Here is a 17258-nt window from a genome sequence, read left to right as displayed (position 1 = left end):
GGCGCGTACAAGCGACGGTAGCTTTCACTGGCTAGGCCGCGCGCGCGCTAGGCCCGCGGGCTCTGCGTGTCGACGCAGCACTTGAGCTCGTTGAGCTCGAGGATGGCCGTCGTGCCCCGGGGCCCGCGGACGCGCCAGAGCGGCGCGCTGTGGCCGAACTCGTCCTTGTACGAGGAGTCGGCCGCGGAGAGCCACGCCTCGACGTCGCCCGTCTCGTCGGACCGGAGGCCCATGGCGCAGCGGACGCCGATCCAGCCGCTGCCGCTCTTCTGCCAGGGCCGGGCGTCCACGGGCGCCGCGGGCGCCGCGGGAAACGCGCGCGAGTCGCCGGCCTCGTCCGCGGACGGCGGCGTCGCCGCGCCGGGCTCGCCGCCGCTGCCCGCGGGCGACGCGGCCGACGGCGGCCGGCCGACCTTCGCGCGCTTCCGCGGCGGCGCCCGCTTCGACGTGATCTGCGAGAGGTACAGGTCCTCCTCGTCGCCGTCGTCGTAAATCACGTGGGCGACGGTCTTCAGGTCGTCGTCGAGCCACAGCTCGACGACGGTGCCGTCGAAGCGCACCGTGGATCCGTCCACCTCGAAGCCCTTCGTCACCTTGGCGCCGAGGACCGCGCCGACGGTGCACTCCTTCGCGAGCTCGCCCGGGTCGCCGGACGTGTCGGCGTCGTCGCGCACCTCGTAGACGGCGGCGAGGTTCCGGCTCTGCTTCTTCAGGAGCGACGCGACGTCGATCTTGCCGGACTTCTTCTTCGCCTTGGCCATTTTGTTTGAGCTTCGGGCCCGTCGCGAGATCCGCCGCGCCGATCCACGGTTGCTCCAGACGCCGGCGCGGTCGACAGCCAGGCCCAGGTAAATGGTGCTCTTTTTGTTGAATGGTGCCTCAGACCGAGCAGCCGATGGAGACTCGAGCCGTAGCAAGCGCGCTCTAGGTCAGTTTGGGAAGGCGACAGCGGCGCGGTATGGCTCCCTTGCACGTCGCGGCTCAAAAAGGGCGCGTGAGCGAAGTCGTCGCGCTCCTAGCCGGGGGCGCAGACGTCGATGCTAAAACGGGTTCTGCTCTTTGGACGGCGCTTCACTATGCAGTTGTGAGTGGCCACGCGGACGTCGTCCGAGTACTCGTGGATGCGGGCGCAGACGTGGATAAGATGGACACGGATGGATGGACACCTCTTTTCACCGCAGCTTACCATGAAGATGCTGCGATGTTGAAAATGCTTCTCGCAGCGGGCGCCGATCCAAATCTCGGGCAGTCTCCCTATGCTCAGGCTCTTGGTAGCGGTCATCGACGCGTCCTCGCTCTGCTGCTCCAGCACGGCGCGGCCATCGTCACGACGCTCCAGCACCGTGACATCGAAGTGATGATCGAACGCAACAATTTTAATGCGTCCGCCTGGCGTTTCCACGACAAGGTCGCCGAGGCCGGCGGCTACGACGCGTTCAAAAAGATTCACCGCCGCGTGTATGCCAACCTCCTGCCCAAGTTCTTCGAGGCCAAATTTGGCCGGCGCGCGCCGGACGACGCCTGCGGCGTCGTCGCCTCCTTCTTGTCCCATGGACAACACCTAAGAACAGACCCTACCCCCAAGACCCCTTACTCCGCGTCCACGGCGGCGCGCTTGGGCTTGCGCCACCGGGTCTTGCGGCTCTCGCGGTGGACGTAGTAGACCCGGCCGCCCTTGGACTTGGAGACCTTCCGCTCCCAGCCCGGCGGGAGGTCGTCGTCGTCGTCGCCCGCGTCCGTCGACGCCGGCCCGTCGACGGAGGACCCCCGGGGCGAGTCGTCGGGCCCGCGGCCGTAGGACTGGGGCGCGTTCGCCGCGAGGGACCCCAGGACGTCGACGAAGGCGTCGACGGACGCGTCGAGCGCCGCGCGGCGCCGCTCGCGCGAGTCGACGCAGCGCTCCGCCTCGGGCACGGTGACGCCGTCGAGCTGCTCCGTGCCCCGCGGGTCCGCGTAGAAGCAGCCGAGCTCCGCGACGTTCAGCAGTTCCGCGAGCTCGCGCCAGGCGCGCTCGCTCCGCGGGAGCCGGAGCCGATCCAACAGGTCGTCGACGAGCGCCGCGACGGGGCCGTGGGACCGCCACGTCTCCTTGAGCACGACGCCCATGGTCCGCGCGCCCGCGAGCGTCATCCCGTGGTGCGCGGACGAGCGGTCGCCGCGGAACGCGCCGTCGTCCAATTTCACCTTGACGCTTCCGGCCGACGACACGGCGCACGCGACGTACTTCAGGTGGACGGACTCGCCCAGGGACAGCACGGACGACCGGCCCACGGCCGTCGTCGTGCGCTTCACCGTGAGCTTCAGCTTCGCGCCGCCGGGCTCGCGCGACGGCACGAACATGTCCGCGGATTTTGTCGGGTCCGCCTTCTTCAGCGCGGCCTGGGCCTCTAAATCCCGCAGCGCCCGCACGACGGCGCCCCAGCCGCGCCACGTCGTCGCGTCCGTCGCCGCCGAGCCCATCTCGTCCAAATCGTCGTCGAGGCCCAACCGCGTGGGCCGCAGGTGCCGCGAGGGGACCCCGACGTCGACCTTCCTGGGCTGCTCGAGCACGAGGTGGCCGCTCGAGTTCGTGCGGTGCCGCGGCGCGTCGGGCGTCTCCTCGAGTAGACCCATGCGCGTCGCCCGCGCGGCGACGTCCCGCAGCGCGCCGACGTCCTGCTCGTCGATGGCCTCCGTCGCGAGGCACTCGAGCGCGACGCGCGTCCGCGCGAACCGCANAGCCGCGACGCCCTTCTCCGCGAAGTCGCGCGACACGTTGAGCTTCAGGGACGCGGCGTCCTCCAAGACCTTGGCCAGCGTCGTCGGGTCGCTGTGGGGCCGCTGGAGCGCGCGCTCCAACTGCTCCGCGCACGCCGCGCACGACTCCATGTCTTCCAAAGCTTTCCTCGCGCCGCGCAAATCGACGCAGTTCTCCTCCGTGAGCCCCAAGACGTCGCAGCGCCGCAGCGCCACGGCCAGCCCCGCGAGATCCCCGCGGCGCTCGCACTCGACGACGGCGGACCCCGCGTCGTCGCAGCGCCGGAGCCGGTGCACGTGCTCCTCGACGGCCGCGTACTCCGCGCAGCGATCGTCGAAGCCGCAGTTCGCCGCGTACGACAAAGACGCGGCCGCGCGCGCGGCCGCGTCGGAGATGGCCTTCGTGCCGCTGCCCGTGAGCTTCGCCAGGTGCTGGCCGAGGGACCCGAGCTCGACACGGCAGCGGTCCGCGCGCTTCTTCGCGTCCAGGGGCTTCTGGGTCGCCTTCCGGCAGCCGTCGACGTCCGCGCCCCGCGGCGCGCGCGCGAGCGCCTCGTCGAGCGCCCGGGCCATGGCCGCCTCGAGCTCCGCGGACGCGTCGGCGCTCGACGCCGTCGCGCCCTCGACGCACTTGCGCGCGACGGCCTCGAGCGCCGCGAGCCCGTCCGCGAGGCGCCGCGCGCAGCGGACATCGCGGACGTCCCGGAGCTCCGGGTCCGCCTCGCAGGCCGCGACGGCCTCGGCGAGCGCCTCCGCGAGCGACGGCTCCCGGCGGCGCTTGCTCTCCGGCGACGCGGGCGCCTTGCGCGACACGTCGCAGGCCCGGTCGAGCACCTCCGCGCTCGCGAGCGCGGCCCGCGCGGCCGCCGACACGGCCCGCAACTTCGCCGCGCGGTCCCGCGCGGCCTCGAGGGCGTCGTCGCCGCCGGCGACGGGCGCGCCCGCGGCCGCCGCGTCCGCGAGCGCGCGCTCCAAACCGTCGCAGGCCGACGCCAACGCCTCCTCCGCGCCGCTGGGCCAGCCGTCGTCGCCGAGGTGGAACGGCTCCAGAGCCACCCGCAGACAGACGCCCGCGTCGTCGACGCCCGCCTTGGCCGCCCGGAGCGCCTTCAGGGGCCCGTCGCGGAGCGCCACGCCCAGCGCGTGCGCCGGCGTCGCCGCCGCGCCGCACGCCGCGCAGTCGTCGACGGCTTTCGCGACGTTGTCGTACGCGTGCGCGTCGAGCGGCGGCGCGTCCTCCGAGTTCAAAAAAGCGTCCGGGTCCGCCGCGCGCTCGCCCAGAGAGCCGCCCAACAGCGTCGCGGCGTGCTGCAGGAGCGCGCGCTGCGCGTCCGCGGAGCGCAGGAACCGCGGCGGCACGGCGGCCTCGCGCGCGAGACGCAAATTGCGGCCCAGCGCGGCCACGTCCAAGTCGCGCGCCGCGCGGTGCGCGTTCTCGTGGGCTTTCGCTTTTTTCAAAACGCGGTCGCCCTCGGCCTTGAAGCCCGCGGCGTCGACGTCGCCGGCGTCGAGCGATAAAGTTTTCTCCGCGGCCGCGACGAGGTTGAAGCCGACCTTGGGCCAGGCCTTGGCCAACTCGTCCTCGTCGCCCTTGCGGGGCACGTCGGAGCCGTCGCAGGCGCCGGACCGCTTCGCGGCGTCGACGGCGAGGAGCAGGTCCGCGCGCGCGCGGCCCCGGAGGTACGGCTTCGTGGCCTCCGCGCCCGCGGCGCGCGCGGCGTCCAGCGCCCGCTCGAGGTCCTCGACGGTGGCGTCGTCCCGCCGCAGGACGGCCTCGAGCGCGCCCATGGCGTCGGCCATGCCGCCGAGGCGCCGCGCGAGCGCCGCGGCCTCGCGCACCAAGGGTTCGACGTCGTCCTCGAAGCCCGCGCTCCGCGCCGCGCGGAGCGCGGCGTCGAGCGGTGCCTGGATGGCGTCGGGGTCCGCGTCCGGCGACGTCGCCTTTTCCACGACGGCCTCGAGCCCCGCGAGCGCCGCGAGCGCCGCGTTTGATTTCGCCAAAAACCCGAGGGGCTTCGAGCCTTCGGGGAGCCGCTTCGCGGCGGCGGCCGCCGCGGCGCTCGTCGTCGCCGCCGCCGCGAGGTCCACGGCCGTCGCCGGGTCGAGGTGCCGCCGCGCGGCGAGGGCGCACTTGGCGCAGTCCGCGAGCGGCGACGGCCGCAGCCCCTCCGCGGCCGCGGCTTTCGCGACGTCGTCCGCCGAGGACGTCTCGTCCTCGAGCGCTTTCTGGAGCGCGTCGAGCGCGCGCAGCGCCCTGTCGAGCGCTTTCAGCGTCGGCGACGCGGACCGGCCGCAGGCCTCGGCCAAATCCCGGAGCGCGTCGCACGCGGCCTTGGCCCCGGCGCCGTCGGCCGCGGCGAGCGCGTCCGCCGCGGCCTTGAGGAGCCGCGCCTCCTCCTCGAGGCTCGCGAGGACCTTGCGCGCGTGTGCGACGGCGCCGCGGCGGCCCTTGGGCACGTCGCCCTGGCCGTACTTGGCGACGACGGCCTTGATCGCCTTCTCGTCGCCGCCGTCGACGACGGCCTCGATCTCGCGGCAGACGGCGAGCTCCTTCTGCAGCTCGCCGACCTTTTTGGTGGCCTTGACGACGAGCGCGTGCTTCGGCGCGCCCTTGAAGGGGAGGAGCTTGGGGAACTTCTTCACCGCACCGTCCAACACGAAGGCGTCCTCCTCCTCGAGCGCGACCCGGACGTCCTTGAAGAGCCTGAAGATCTTCGTCCAGGTCATCTTCCGGACGCGGCTCAGGCAGAAGTCGCGCACGCGCTTCCGGAAGTTGACGAGAGCTCGTCCAACACGTCGTCGAGGTCCCGCTTCGACTTCAAGAAGATCGTCGTCTTCCCCAGGGCCATCTGGCCGTCGCCGAGCTTCGGCGCCACGACGGCGAAGAGCGCCTCGGGGCTCATCTTCGGCGTGTTCCGCAGCAGCGGCGCCAGCACGCCGTAGGACCGCACGAAACCGTCGCGCGGCAGCCGCCAGGGGAAGCCCGCGCGGCGCACGCGGCAGACCTCGAGGAGCCCCGAGTAGCGCAGCTGCCGCAGCACCAGGTTCCCCTCGAAGAGGCTCGGCTTCTTCGGCTTGTTCGTCTTGACGCACCGCACGAAGTGGGGCGCGCACTCGCGCATGCGGTCCGTCAATTGATGCAGCTGGTTCCGGAACTGCGCGCCCAGGCTCAGCTTCTTGCCCCCCGACGACGACGCCCGGTCGCGCTTCGGCGAGCCGTCGGGCGGGCCCCCGCGGGCGAAGAGCTGGGAGATGAAGGGTGATTTGGAAGCGGTCAACGCCTCGACGGCGTCCGGCGGCACCTCGTCGCGGTTCTTTTCTAAAAAGCCCGTCGTCAGGTAGCACACCGTGCCCGCGAAGTGGACGACCTCGAAGGAGTCGCGGCTCTTGCTCCCCTTGGGCCGCTTCACGACGTTGTCCGACTTCTTGCCGCCGAACGCCGCCATCGTCTTGTCGAGGAAGCCCGCGTCCGAACCCCTCGGCACGTGGAGCTCCTCGTCCAAAATGCCGTAGACGCTCTTGTGGCCCTTGTCCAGCGTGTCTAGAGTGTTCGAATTGTCGACGAACTCGATGGCGGAGACGTCGACGCCCTCCTTCGCGTAGGCCTGCTGTTCGACGTGGAAGATGTGGTGCGTGAAGAAGTTCTGGAGCTTCTCGTTGCAGTAGTTGATGCAGAGCTGCTCGAAGGAGTTGACGGCGAAGCACTCGAAGCCGAAGATGTCGAGCACGCCGATGGCGCGGCCCTTCTTCGCGTCGTTGGACGCGCCGGAGTGCGCGAGCGACGCGTTCAATCGCGTGATCAGGTTGTCGAAGAGCGCGCCGTAGAGGCCCTTGGCCACGGCGTCGCGCACGGCCCCGGCCTCGACGTCGCCGAACTTGACGAAGACGACGGACCGCCGGCCCGTGCCCAGGCGCCGCTGGACCAGCGACGACGCGAGCTCGTCGGCGTCGCACTTCGACAGTTTCACGAAGTGGTCGAAGTGGCCGTCGCGGACGACCTTGCAGGCCTCGCCGATGTCCTTGCCCGTGGCCTCGGCCTCGAAGCAGCAGGACCCGAGGTGGAGGCACGCCGTCGTCACCTCGAGGACGTCCCGCTTCACGTCGGGCATGAGCGTCTCGAGGGCCCGCACCATGTCCGCGTAGTCCGACGCGTCGTCGATGCCCTCGACGGTCTTCGCCGACGACTGCGTGAGGTAGCGGAACTCCTCGAGGGACTTGCGCTCCGTGCCGGGCGTCGCGCCCGCGCCGACGACCTGGTAGAACGCGTGGTAGTTCCGCTCGCCGTCCGATTGGAAAGCGACGCGCGCCTTCTCCAGCAGGTAGTTCGTGATGGACGCGCCGACGATGGACCCCTTGCCGTCGAAGCCCAGCTCCGTCCACTTGCCGAAGCGGCTGCTGTTGTTGTTGTGCACCGTCTTCGCGTTGCCGAACGCCTCCGTCAAAGGGTTCGTGGCCAGAATCTGGTCCTCGAGGGAGCTGTGGCCCCCGGCGCCTAGACCCGCGGGCCCGGCGGCGCTGCAGGCCGCGAGGTACTGGAGCACGCGCTTCATCGTCTCCGTCTTGCCCGCGCCGGACTCGCCGGAGATGAGCACGGCCTGGTCGCCGCCGGACCGCCGCAAATCGCCGTAGGCCGCGTCGGCCGTGAGGAAGACGTGCTTCTCGTCGTTCGACGCGCCGCCCTGCATGTAGCGCGCGATGCGGTCGCCGTCGTAGATGGGCAGCGCCTGGAAGGGGTTGAGCGCCACCAGGATGTCGCCCACGGACGTGTAGATCTCGTCTTCCGCGAAGCGCAGCCGCAGGTTGTGCAGCAGCGGCGGCTCGCTCAGGTCCCCGAAGTTGAGCATGTCGCTCCAGGCCCTTAAATTCTCGCCGTCGACCTTGTGCGCTTTGCTCCGCTCGTCGGCGGTCAGGGCGCGCGTCGACCCGTCCGGGAGCTCGACGGACGCGCCCGCGTCGTCGAGGCTGCCCAGCAGCGTCGCCGGCAAAAAGCCCTCCTCCGGGTCCGAGAGCCAGACGCTCTCGCCCTTTTTGGCCGCCATGGCACTCGGCGGCGCGAGAGCGCACGCAACAGTGGCTGTGGCTCTCGATGATCGAGAGGCTGCCCGCGCCCGCTAGAAAGCTTCAAGTTTGCGAGGCTTTTAAATAACCGCCGCGGCCCGCTAAAATGCAAGCACGGCGCCCTCGCCCGGGGCCGTCGGCGACGCGAGGGACAGGTTCGACATGGACGAGCTCGCGTCGGCGAGGAGCGACGGGACGTCGCCCTCGGCGTCGTCGGCCTCCGGGCTCCAGTCCGCGGCGCCGTCGACGACGAGCGGCGCGGCCGCGCGGTCGCTCGCCTTCGGCGGCGCCGCCGCGGCCGCGGGCTCGCCCTTCTTCGCGGCCCGGGCCCGCTTCGCGTGGTCGAGCTTCTCGAGGCGCTCCTTCTCGACGCCGCGCATGACGTCGTTGCCGCCGTTGGCGTGCGCGATGGCCAGGTAGAGCAGCGCGGCCCAGTTGTGGACGTCCGACGGCGCCGCCGCGGACTTGAGCACGAGCCGCTCGTCGCCCTTGACGAGCATGAGCCCGGGGTCCTTGTCGGACTTGTTCATCATCGCCGCCGGCGCCGACGTCACGAGACACTGGTGGTCGTTGGAGTTCTGGAGCGTGTAGAACCCCTTGTGCCTGCCGCCGCATTCCGCGCGGTCGTCGTAGTAGGCCAAGACGCCGTAGGCCAACACGAAATAGCGCTTCTTCCAGCCCGTGGCGCCGGAGAAGAAGCCGCTCTCCTTGCCCCGGCCGGCCTTGGGCTTCTTGTAGAGCCAGCCCCGGTGGAAGGGCGCGCGGCGGAACGTCAGCGTGTAGGGCAGCTTCGAGGACTTGGCGCGGACGACGGCCGCGAACATGTCCTCGTAGGTTCGGAGGAGCACGTGCTCGTCGTTGACGGCCGCGAGGGCGTCGCCGACGCGCACCTTCGTCTCCCACTTCGGGGGCGTGGCCTTGACGACGGCCCACTCGTTCGCCTGCGCGAGCATCAACCCGAGCTCGGAGCCGGGCCGGAAGGCGATCTCGCGGTCGAGGCGGCTCATGACGACGAGCATCTCCCGCGCCTTGGCGACGATGGCCGCTTGGCCCACGTGGAGCATGCCGCCGAGGTTGTGCTTGGCCGCGCGGGCCCGCAGCTCGCCGCCGCTGAGGCAGTCGTCCGTGGCCACGTGGCGCTCCTCCAGGAGCTGGATGAGCTGCTCGGACGTCAGGTTCTCCAGGGGCTGGAGGTAGGAGATCTCGTTCGTCGTCCGGCCCGACGAGGGGCTCGTCGCCCCGCCGGGGGAGAAGAGGGCAGCCATAAGCTCTGGGCTCAAGATCTGCTCAAGGTTTCAGGTTACAGCGGTGCTTGCAGGGGTGACGATGGGCTGCTCATGATCGTCTCAAATCCTCTCATGCGCGCGGCGCTCCTCGCGCTCGCGGCCTGCGCCTGCGCCGACGACGACGTGGCGGCCTACTTTGCGACGCTGCCGCGGACCATCCCCCACTGCGCGTCGCCGGCGCGGCCGGCGCGCGGCGCGCTGGGCGTCTGCGTCTACGTGGACCCGAGCGGCGGCCTCGTGCACGCGCGGGACCTCGGCACGGTCGCGGGCAGCGGCAAGCAGATGCTCATGGACATGCTCCTGCGGGGCACCTTCGCCGACCTCGCCGCGAGCGGCCGCCTGCCGCGGCGCTGGCTCTCGTTCTGCATGGTCTACACCGCGTCCGGCCCGTCGCGCCGCGAGCGCTTCCCGACGCTGGGCTTCGGCAAGCGCGAGCCGGCGACGCAGCCGGGCCTGCTCGTGCCGAACCCCTTCTTCGTCGCGCCCAAGTGGTGGGCCGAGTACGCCGCCAAGGCCGCGAAAGCCGCGGCCGCGCGGCCCTTCGACGGCCGCGACGACCGCGTGCTCTTCCGCGGCGCCTGCGGCCCCGGCGCCAAGGCGCGGCTCGAGCTGCTGAGCCTGCGGGGCCTCGACGGCGAAATCGACGCGGGCTTCACGGCCGTCGACGGCTACGAGACCCTACAAAAGTGCGTCGACGACCTCGCGGCGCGCCACGGCGTCGTGCCCGCCGCGGGCGCGTCCCGGCGCGTGGCGCCCCTGCCCATGGCCAACTACAGCACCTACAAGTACCTGCTCCACATGCCGGGCGCGGCGACGGGGAGTTACTCGCGGAACCTCCAGTACCTCTTCAGCCACGGCGCCGTCGTGCTCGTCTGGCGCCACGCGGCCATCGAGTGGTACTACCGCCACCTCGTCGACGGCGTCCACTACGTCGCCGTCGACGCGGCGAGCCTGCCGGCGACGCTCGCGGCGCTCCGGCGCGACGCGGCGAAGCGCGCGGCGCTCGTCGCGGGCGCGCGGGCCTTCTTCGACGCGCACCTCGCGGCGCCGCGCCTCGTGGACCGCTGGGCCGCGACGCTCGGGGCCCTCGGCGACCGCCAGGAGGGCGGGCCGCCGGCCTTCGACGCGGCGGCCGCGTGCACGTGCGAGCCCCGGCTCGCGGAGGCGTACGCGCGGTGCGCCAAGTGCGAGATCACGACGAAGCGCGGCAACACCATCGCCAAGTTCGTCGGGCTCGTGCCGAAGAAGCGGGCGGCGTAACACGGCGGAACGGAGGCGTACGGTCGACGACGCGGCGCGCGGTCGCCGCGCGGCCGTCGAAGTCGACCACAGCGACCCGAGCACCACCTCGCGCGCCTTCAGCGGCGCGGAGGCGAAGTCACACACCAGCGACCCGAGCAGTAGCTCGCGCGCCTTCATCGCGCGCGGCGAAAAAGAATGCTCGACGACAGCGTGAAGATCCTCGGCCACGTCGAGGCGGCGCTCAAGCTCCTCGAGAGCAACGACGCGGCGACGGCGGCGGGCACGCGCAAGCTGCTCATCAAGGCCCTGCGCAACCTCGAGCGCGAGCCGGCCAACGACAAGTTCCGGTCGCTGCGCACGACGAACAAGACCATCGACGCCAAGGTCGTGAAGGTGCGCGGCGGCGTGCCGCTTTTGCAATGCGCGGGCTTCCGCGCGGAGGGCGAGTTCCTCGTCGCCAAGGGCGACGCGGCGGCCGTCGGCGCGGCGGCCAAGGCCGTCGCCGACGCGCTCGAGGCGGGCGACGGGTCCTACAAGGTGCGCGCCGTGCTCGCGCACGGCGCCTGCGTCCGCGGCGTCGCGCTCGGCGCCGACGGCGTCGCGGCGACGGGCGCGCTCGACAACGTCGTCCGCCTCTGGGACCTGCGGGGCAACCTGACGCGGGAGCTCCGGGGCCACGAGAAGCCGCGCATGAGCGACGGCGGCGTGCTCGCCGTGGGGCTCGTCGACGGCGGGCCCGCGCTGTCCGGCGCGCGCGACGGCGCGCTCATGGCCTTCTGCCGCGACGGGTCCGCGGCGAACCGCTACGTGGGGCACGGCGAGCCCCTCGCGAACGAGCCCAAGCTCACGAACGCCCAGATCATCTCCAGCGTCTGCTACGACCGCGCGTCCGGGCTCGTGCTCACGGGCGGCTGGGACCGCACGGTCATCTCCTGGGACATCGTGGGCGACGCGCCGGCGAAGCGCTTCGGGCCCTTTGGGGCCGCGGTCAACGGCATCGCCGTCGTCCCCGGCGCGGCGGGCCCGACCTGCTGCGCGGCCGCCGGCGACGGCACGCTCGCGTGCTTCGACCCGTCGAAGCCGCCCGCGGCGGCGACGCTCTGGGTCAACGCGACGGCCACGAAGGGCACGCCGCTCCGCGGCTGCTGCGTCGCCGGCGGTTTCGTGGGCACCGTGTCCAACGACGGGCTCGCGCGGCTCTGGGACCCCGAGGACGGCGCGCTCGTCCGCGGCGCGAAGGCGAACGCGGACGGCTACCTCTTCGCGGTCTGCGGCACGGCCGACGCGCTCTTCGCGGGCGGCGACGACGGCTTCGTGACGAAGTTCGCCGCGCCGTCGCTGGCGGTGCTCCTCCGCGTGCCCCAGCCCGCGGCGGTCTGGTCGCTCGCCGCGCGCGGGTGCGACCTGCTCGTGGGGTTGGACGACCACGTCGGCGCGCTGCTCTGGACGGCGGACCCCGCGGAGGCGTTGGACGGCCACGTCGCGGAGTCGATCCTCGCGTCGTGCCACGCCGCGGCGACGGCCGTCGCGGGGCTCGGGCCGTCGCCGGCGCTCGAGGGCGCGGCGGCCAAGGCCGCGTCCGCGGACGCGGCCCAGGGCGGCGACGTGTCCATGGGCGGCGAGGCGCCGCCGCCGCCGAACCCGAACTTCGACTTCTCCTTCCCCGTCGAGCTCGCGGGCCGGCCGGGCCTCCAGATCAACTGGAACCGCGGCGACGACGCCGACTCCGTCGCGATCGCGTTCTGCGACGACAACGGCATCCCCCGGAACCAGCTCGGCGACGTCGTCGTCTTCGTCCAGAACGCCATGGGCTCCGTCGAGGGCGGCGGCGCCGCCGCCGCGCCGCCGCCGAGCCAGCTCAGCGACGCGCAGAAGGCCGACATGGTCAACCAGGTCGTCAACATGGGCGTCGACGTCGAGCAGGCCTACGCCGCCCTCGAGAAGACCAACTACGCCTCCGTCGAGCTCGCCCTCTCGACCATCTTCGGCTCCTGAGCGGCCCGGGGGGATTGTCCCCGCACGTAAACTGCACTGTCCGGGAAGTTGAAGGGGAGGAGCCGTTTTTGGGTGGCCTCCCTGCAATGGCTCGAATGGCTGCGCCGCCTGGAAGCGATGGGTTCAAGCGGGTCAGGGAGGCGAGAGAGAGCTCTGCTGCTGCTGCTGCTGTTGCGAAAGAGCCGCCTACGCTGCGCTCAGACTTGGCAAGAGTCCTGCTGGACGAGGCGACACACGAGAAGCTCTGCGACGTGCGGCTCAAGAGCGCCATCGACGGCATGGAGGTTTTGGCAGTGCGAGCGATTCTCGGGGCACGCAGCGCGCCTCTGTTGGTGCTACTGCGGGGCGGTTTCGCCGAGGGCACTTTCGAGGTCGTCAAGATGCAACTCCGAGGCCCTACGCTTCTGCCGCTCGTCAAGTACTGCTACACGGACGAATTCAAAATTGCCTACAAACTTAAAGAATTCTTGCCCAACGCGGCTATCTGCATTGAGCTCCTCGCAGCGGCCAATCTCTACGAGCTCAAGGCGCTGTCGTCCATGGTGCGCAAAGAGGTGACACGCGTCCTCGAAATAGATCATGCGTTGGCCGGCGAGTATCTCCAAGCCCTCGTGTCCACCCCCAACGCGATAGAGACCTCCGACGGCAGTGGCCTCTTAAAGCTCGTCCAGGGTCGCATCTGCGAGGATTTGATGGGCTGCGTTCGCTGTGTCTGGGACTTGTCACTGAACGCCCTGGAGCTCGTCCTGTCCGACGAGCGTCTCGAGGCCAAAATGACCGATAGATTTCGAATCCTCCAAAGATGGGCGAGCAACGGGACCAACAGTCGGGCGCTTTGGGACGCGTCGAAGGACGTCCGGCGCCACATCGATCTCTCTCTGCTGCGACCGAGCTTCCTACGAGACGTCGTCGCACAGACCGGTCTCTTCGAACCAGCCCAGCTAGCTGCTGCTTTCGCAAAAATCGCCATCGCTGCCGAGGAGAAGTTTGGGGACCTCACCAGTGGGCGACCGAACGAGAAGTCCTACGAGGGTAGCGAGGACGGTCGTCCACCCCGAAAGTGACCCCGAGGGACGTCCGTTTGGAAGTCTGCTTGGACGGTGACAGTGAAGCACGGTACTAACCATGCCCGGGGCATTGTTCCACGAGCCAGCGCGTGGTGAAGTCGAGCAAGCCTGGGGGGCCAGCGCTAGGGCCCCGGCGCTGCCCAGCCGAAGGTGAAGCTCAAGCTAGGGAAGAGCTGCTTATGATCCCGCTCTAGGAGGCGAGTTCGAGCCCTCCCGCGCCATGCTCGTCGAGACGCTCCTCCGCATCGCCGTGGGCGTGAGTGCCCTGGGCAACCCGCGCGGCCTGCCGCGGTCGCTCACGGAGGCGCTGACGAGCGACCTCGCGCCGGCCCGCTTCGCCAAGGACTTTAGCAAGCCGCTGGCCGTCCCCGAGGCGGGCATCGAGGCCGCCGTGCGCGCCATGCGCAGCGGCCGCCTCTTCCGCTACGGCGCGTCCAGCGCGGCGTCGAGCGAGGTGGCCCGCGCGGAGCGCGAGTTCGCGGACGGCGTCGCGGGGAGCCGCTTCGCCGTCGGCGTCAACTCCGGTTCGAGCGCGCTCATGCTCGGCCTCATGGCCGTGGGCGTCAAGCCCGGCGACCGCGTCGTCTGCAACGGCTTCGCCTTCACGGGCGTGCCGTCGACGATCATGCGCCTGGGGGCCGAGCCCGTTTTGGTCGATACGGACGCGCACTTTCGGTTGGACGTCGCCGACCTCGAGGCGAAGCTCGACGCGTTCCCCGACGCGCGGGCCTTGGTGCTGAGCCACACGCGGGGGCGGGTCTGCGACCTGGACCGCGTCGCCGCGCTCGCGGAGGCGCGGAAGCTCGACGTCGTCGAGGACTGCGGCCACGCGGCGGGCGCTTCGTGGCGGGGCCGGCCCGTGGGCCGCCTCGGCGCCGTCGCGGCCTTCGGGGCGCGCAGCGACTCCATGCTCAACGGCGGCGAGGCGGGCTTCGCGACGACGGACGACGCCGAGACGGCCGCGAAGTTGGTGTACTTGTCGGGGTGCTACGAGCGCCGCTACGGGAAACACGGCGCGCGGCCCGAGGACGACGACCTGCTCGAGCGGGCCATGGCGACCATGCCCTACCTCTCGACGCGCATGTCGGAGCTCTCCGCGGCGTGCCTGCGGCCGGCGGTGGCGAGCCTCGCGGACAGGGTGGTGGAGGCGAACCGGCGGCACGCGTTGATCGCGCGGAGCCTCGGGGATCTGGCCGGCGGCGGCGTCGTGCTCCCGGAGAGCGACCCGCGCGCGTCGTGCGTCGGGGACCGCCTCACCTTCTCCGTGCCCGCGCTCGACGAGGCGGCGAACGGCTTCTTCCGGACGACGTGCGTCGCGCTCGGCGTGCCCGTCGCGTGCAGGGCAGGACAAGGGTGATTCAACGTCGCTTCAACGTGAGTGTTCCGCGCGCGCGCGTTCTGGGAAAAGCATCCACGCTTCGAGACCGTTCCGAGAGATGATCGCTCGTCCAAAAATCAGCCGAAACGAGTGGAAAATGGCCGAGAGAGGAGCCTTTGAAGTTGGGAATTTCGCACTCTTGTCCTGCCCAGGTCGCGTGGCTCAAGTCGCCGGCGAACGCGTTCTACCACGGCAACTGGCGCAACTACGGCGCGCCGACCTTCGAGCTGCCGGGGACGGACGCGCTCCTCGAGACGGCCTACGACCTCGCGCTGCCGGCCTACTTCGGGGACGACGACCTGCGCCACGTCGCGGAGATCGTCGCCTACGCCTACGCCTGCGCGGCCGCGGCGAGCGAAGACGACGGCGGCGGGGCTTAGGAGCGGACCTTCTGGCTCACGTGGGGGGGCTCGGGGATGAACGGGTACGTCGGCACCTGGACGTCGAGCTCCTTCGCGAGGCGGTTGATGTGGACCGCGAGGCCCCGGTCCGTGACGAGCAGGCCCTTCATGTCCTGGCAGCCGAGCTTGTTGAAGAGGCGGCGCCGCTGGTTCATGTCGTGGACGCCGCGCGCGAGCTTCGCCGTGCGCTCGCCGCTCCGCGCGCGCGCGAGGGGCCGCGGGCCCGGCGAGCTCGCGGGCCGCGCCGCCGGCGGCGCCGCGCGTAGCGACGCCCGCGCCCGCGGACCGCGACACGGAGAGCACGCGCGCCAAATTCTCCTTGCGGATGTTGCCCGCGTTCTGGTGCCACGCCTCGCGCGGCGACCGGATCTCGCGCACTTGTGGCTCCTCGGTCGGCGGCGCCGGGTCCAACGGGTCGTCGCGCCGCGCGTGCGTCGCGGGCACGTACTCGGAGCCGCCGGGCTTGCGCTTGTTCTCCGCGATCTGCCGCAAAAACTCCGTCCGGAGCTCCCGCGCCCGCGCGTGGCGCCGCGCCTCCTCCTCCATAGCCGCCCGCTGCTCGTCGGCGACGACGGCGCAGATGTGCTCGAGGCCCGCGATGTCCGCGCGGAGCGAGTCCTTCGTGACCAAGCCCGTGAGCTTGATCCGCCGCTCGGGCGTGTTGTACAAATCCGTCCACGTCGCGCCCGTGCGCCGGTAGTAGCGCCAGTCCTTGATGGCGCCGACGGACTTGGGCAGCGGGATGGGCTCCTTGTGCCGCGGCCGCCGCCCGACCGTGCGCCCCTCCTCGATGGGCACGCCCTGGCGCTCGTCGCGCTCGAAGTTGTGGTGCCGCCGCCAGCGGAACCGCTGGACGATGTCGTTGCGCCGGTTGATGCGGTGCCGCACGAGGCGCCGCCGGTCCGCCTCCGGGTCCGCGCCCTCGCGGTGGATCATGGGCGTCCAAGGCGCCGGAGTTCGACGGAGTCGTTGCCCGTTTTGGGCAGCCTCACGATGTGTCGCGCATTATGAGCGGCAAGGTGTGCGCCAACTCGGCTCGCTGAAGCAAAAATATTGCGATGATCGAGACCTGTGGGCCCTGATCGAGCCCTGAGCCCGCCGCAATCCGACGTCGACGCGTCGCCGCCGAGCTCCGCATGCGCCTCCTCGTCGTCGCGCTCGCCGCGTCGACGGCCGCGCAGCGGGGCCGCTCCCGGCGCCAGAACCCGCGCGACAGCAAGTTCGTCATCAACGCTGCCAAGGACGCCAAGGACGCCTTCGCCGTCAACGACGGCATGGCCGAGGCCCACCCCGACGGCGACCAGCAGCTGCTGAAGATGCTGCGCCTCGGCCCGCTCGGCGCCGCGGCGAATTGGGTCGACGAGAGCGGCTCGTACCTCCGGTCGCTCGCGACGTTCCGCTTCGCCGCGGCCGACGCGGGCGGCGTCGCGGCGCTCGCGGCGAACGCGAGCCTGCCGCCCGTCTTCGGCGTCGACGTCGTCGCGACGCGCGGGGACGCGCGCGCGCTCTGCGCGTTCCTCACCGTCGCCGCGCCGGCGCTCGAGCGGTCGCCGGCCGTCCGCCGCTACGTGCTGTCCACCGTCGGCGCGGCCGGGTCGCCCTGGGGGCTCGGCGGCTTCGACGCGGCCTGCCCCGGCGGCCTCGCGGCGGCGGCGAAGCTGCTGTCCGGCCGCGGCAAGCTCCGGCGCTGGTACGCGTCGGGACACGCGCCGACGGCCGACCTCGGCGACAAGCCGCCGGGCGGAAGCATGAGCGCCTGGGACCCGGCGTCCGCCGGGGCCTACGCCTGGCCGCGGGACGCGGGCCGGCCGCAGAAGTACGGCGGCTACCCGCAGCTGCGCCTCGTGCCGAGGGGCCTCTCGTCGGATTTGCTCGGCCTCGCGAACCTCGGCGACGTCGAGACGATCGCCGCCGCGGCCGCGGCGAGCGACGCGCCGCGGCCCGCGCTGCTCTCGACGGCCGACGCGGCCGGCGCGCCCGCCGCGGCCGCGAAGCTCGCCGAGGCCGCCGCGCGCTGGCCCGCGGGCGCGCTCGGCGCCGCGGCGCGGGGCGCGCGGGGCCCGCTGGCCTCCGGCGACCGCGAGCGGCTCCTCGG

The 17258-nt window shown here is 71.6% G+C and overlaps 3 protein-coding genes across 3 annotated transcripts; 2 read left to right on the top strand and 1 right to left on the bottom strand.

Moving 5' to 3' along the window:
- Positions 1-5477: 5477 nt before the first annotated feature.
- On the bottom strand, positions 5478-7775 carry AURANDRAFT_33402 (hypothetical protein; the record flags this gene model as incomplete). The annotated part of the gene is made up of 1 exon (XM_009043160.1): positions 5478-7775. One exon carries the CDS (start codon positions 7773-7775, stop codon positions 5478-5480), a length of 2298 nt encoding a protein of 765 aa, XP_009041408.1.
- A 1356-nt stretch (positions 7776-9131) lies between these two features.
- Positions 9132-12317, top strand: AURANDRAFT_67657 (hypothetical protein; the record flags this gene model as incomplete). The annotated part of the gene is made up of 2 exons (XM_009043188.1): positions 9132-10336; positions 10532-12317. 2 exons carry the CDS (start codon positions 9132-9134, stop codon positions 12315-12317), a joined length of 2991 nt encoding a protein of 996 aa, XP_009041436.1.
- A 1287-nt stretch (positions 12318-13604) lies between these two features.
- On the top strand, positions 13605-15142 carry AURANDRAFT_33447 (hypothetical protein; the record flags this gene model as incomplete). The annotated part of the gene is made up of 2 exons (XM_009043189.1): positions 13605-14714; positions 14915-15142. 2 exons carry the CDS (start codon positions 13605-13607, stop codon positions 15140-15142), a joined length of 1338 nt encoding a protein of 445 aa, XP_009041437.1.
- Between the last annotated feature and the right edge of the window lie 2116 nt (positions 15143-17258).

This window comes from Aureococcus anophagefferens, assembly GCF_000186865.1.
Source record: "Aureococcus anophagefferens unplaced genomic scaffold AURANscaffold_45, whole genome shotgun sequence".
In the NCBI taxonomy this organism is placed as follows: Eukaryota; class Pelagophyceae; order Pelagomonadales; family Pelagomonadaceae; genus Aureococcus; species Aureococcus anophagefferens.
Note: the sequence above shows the minus strand (reverse complement) of the source record. Positions and strands in the feature narration are given on the sequence as shown.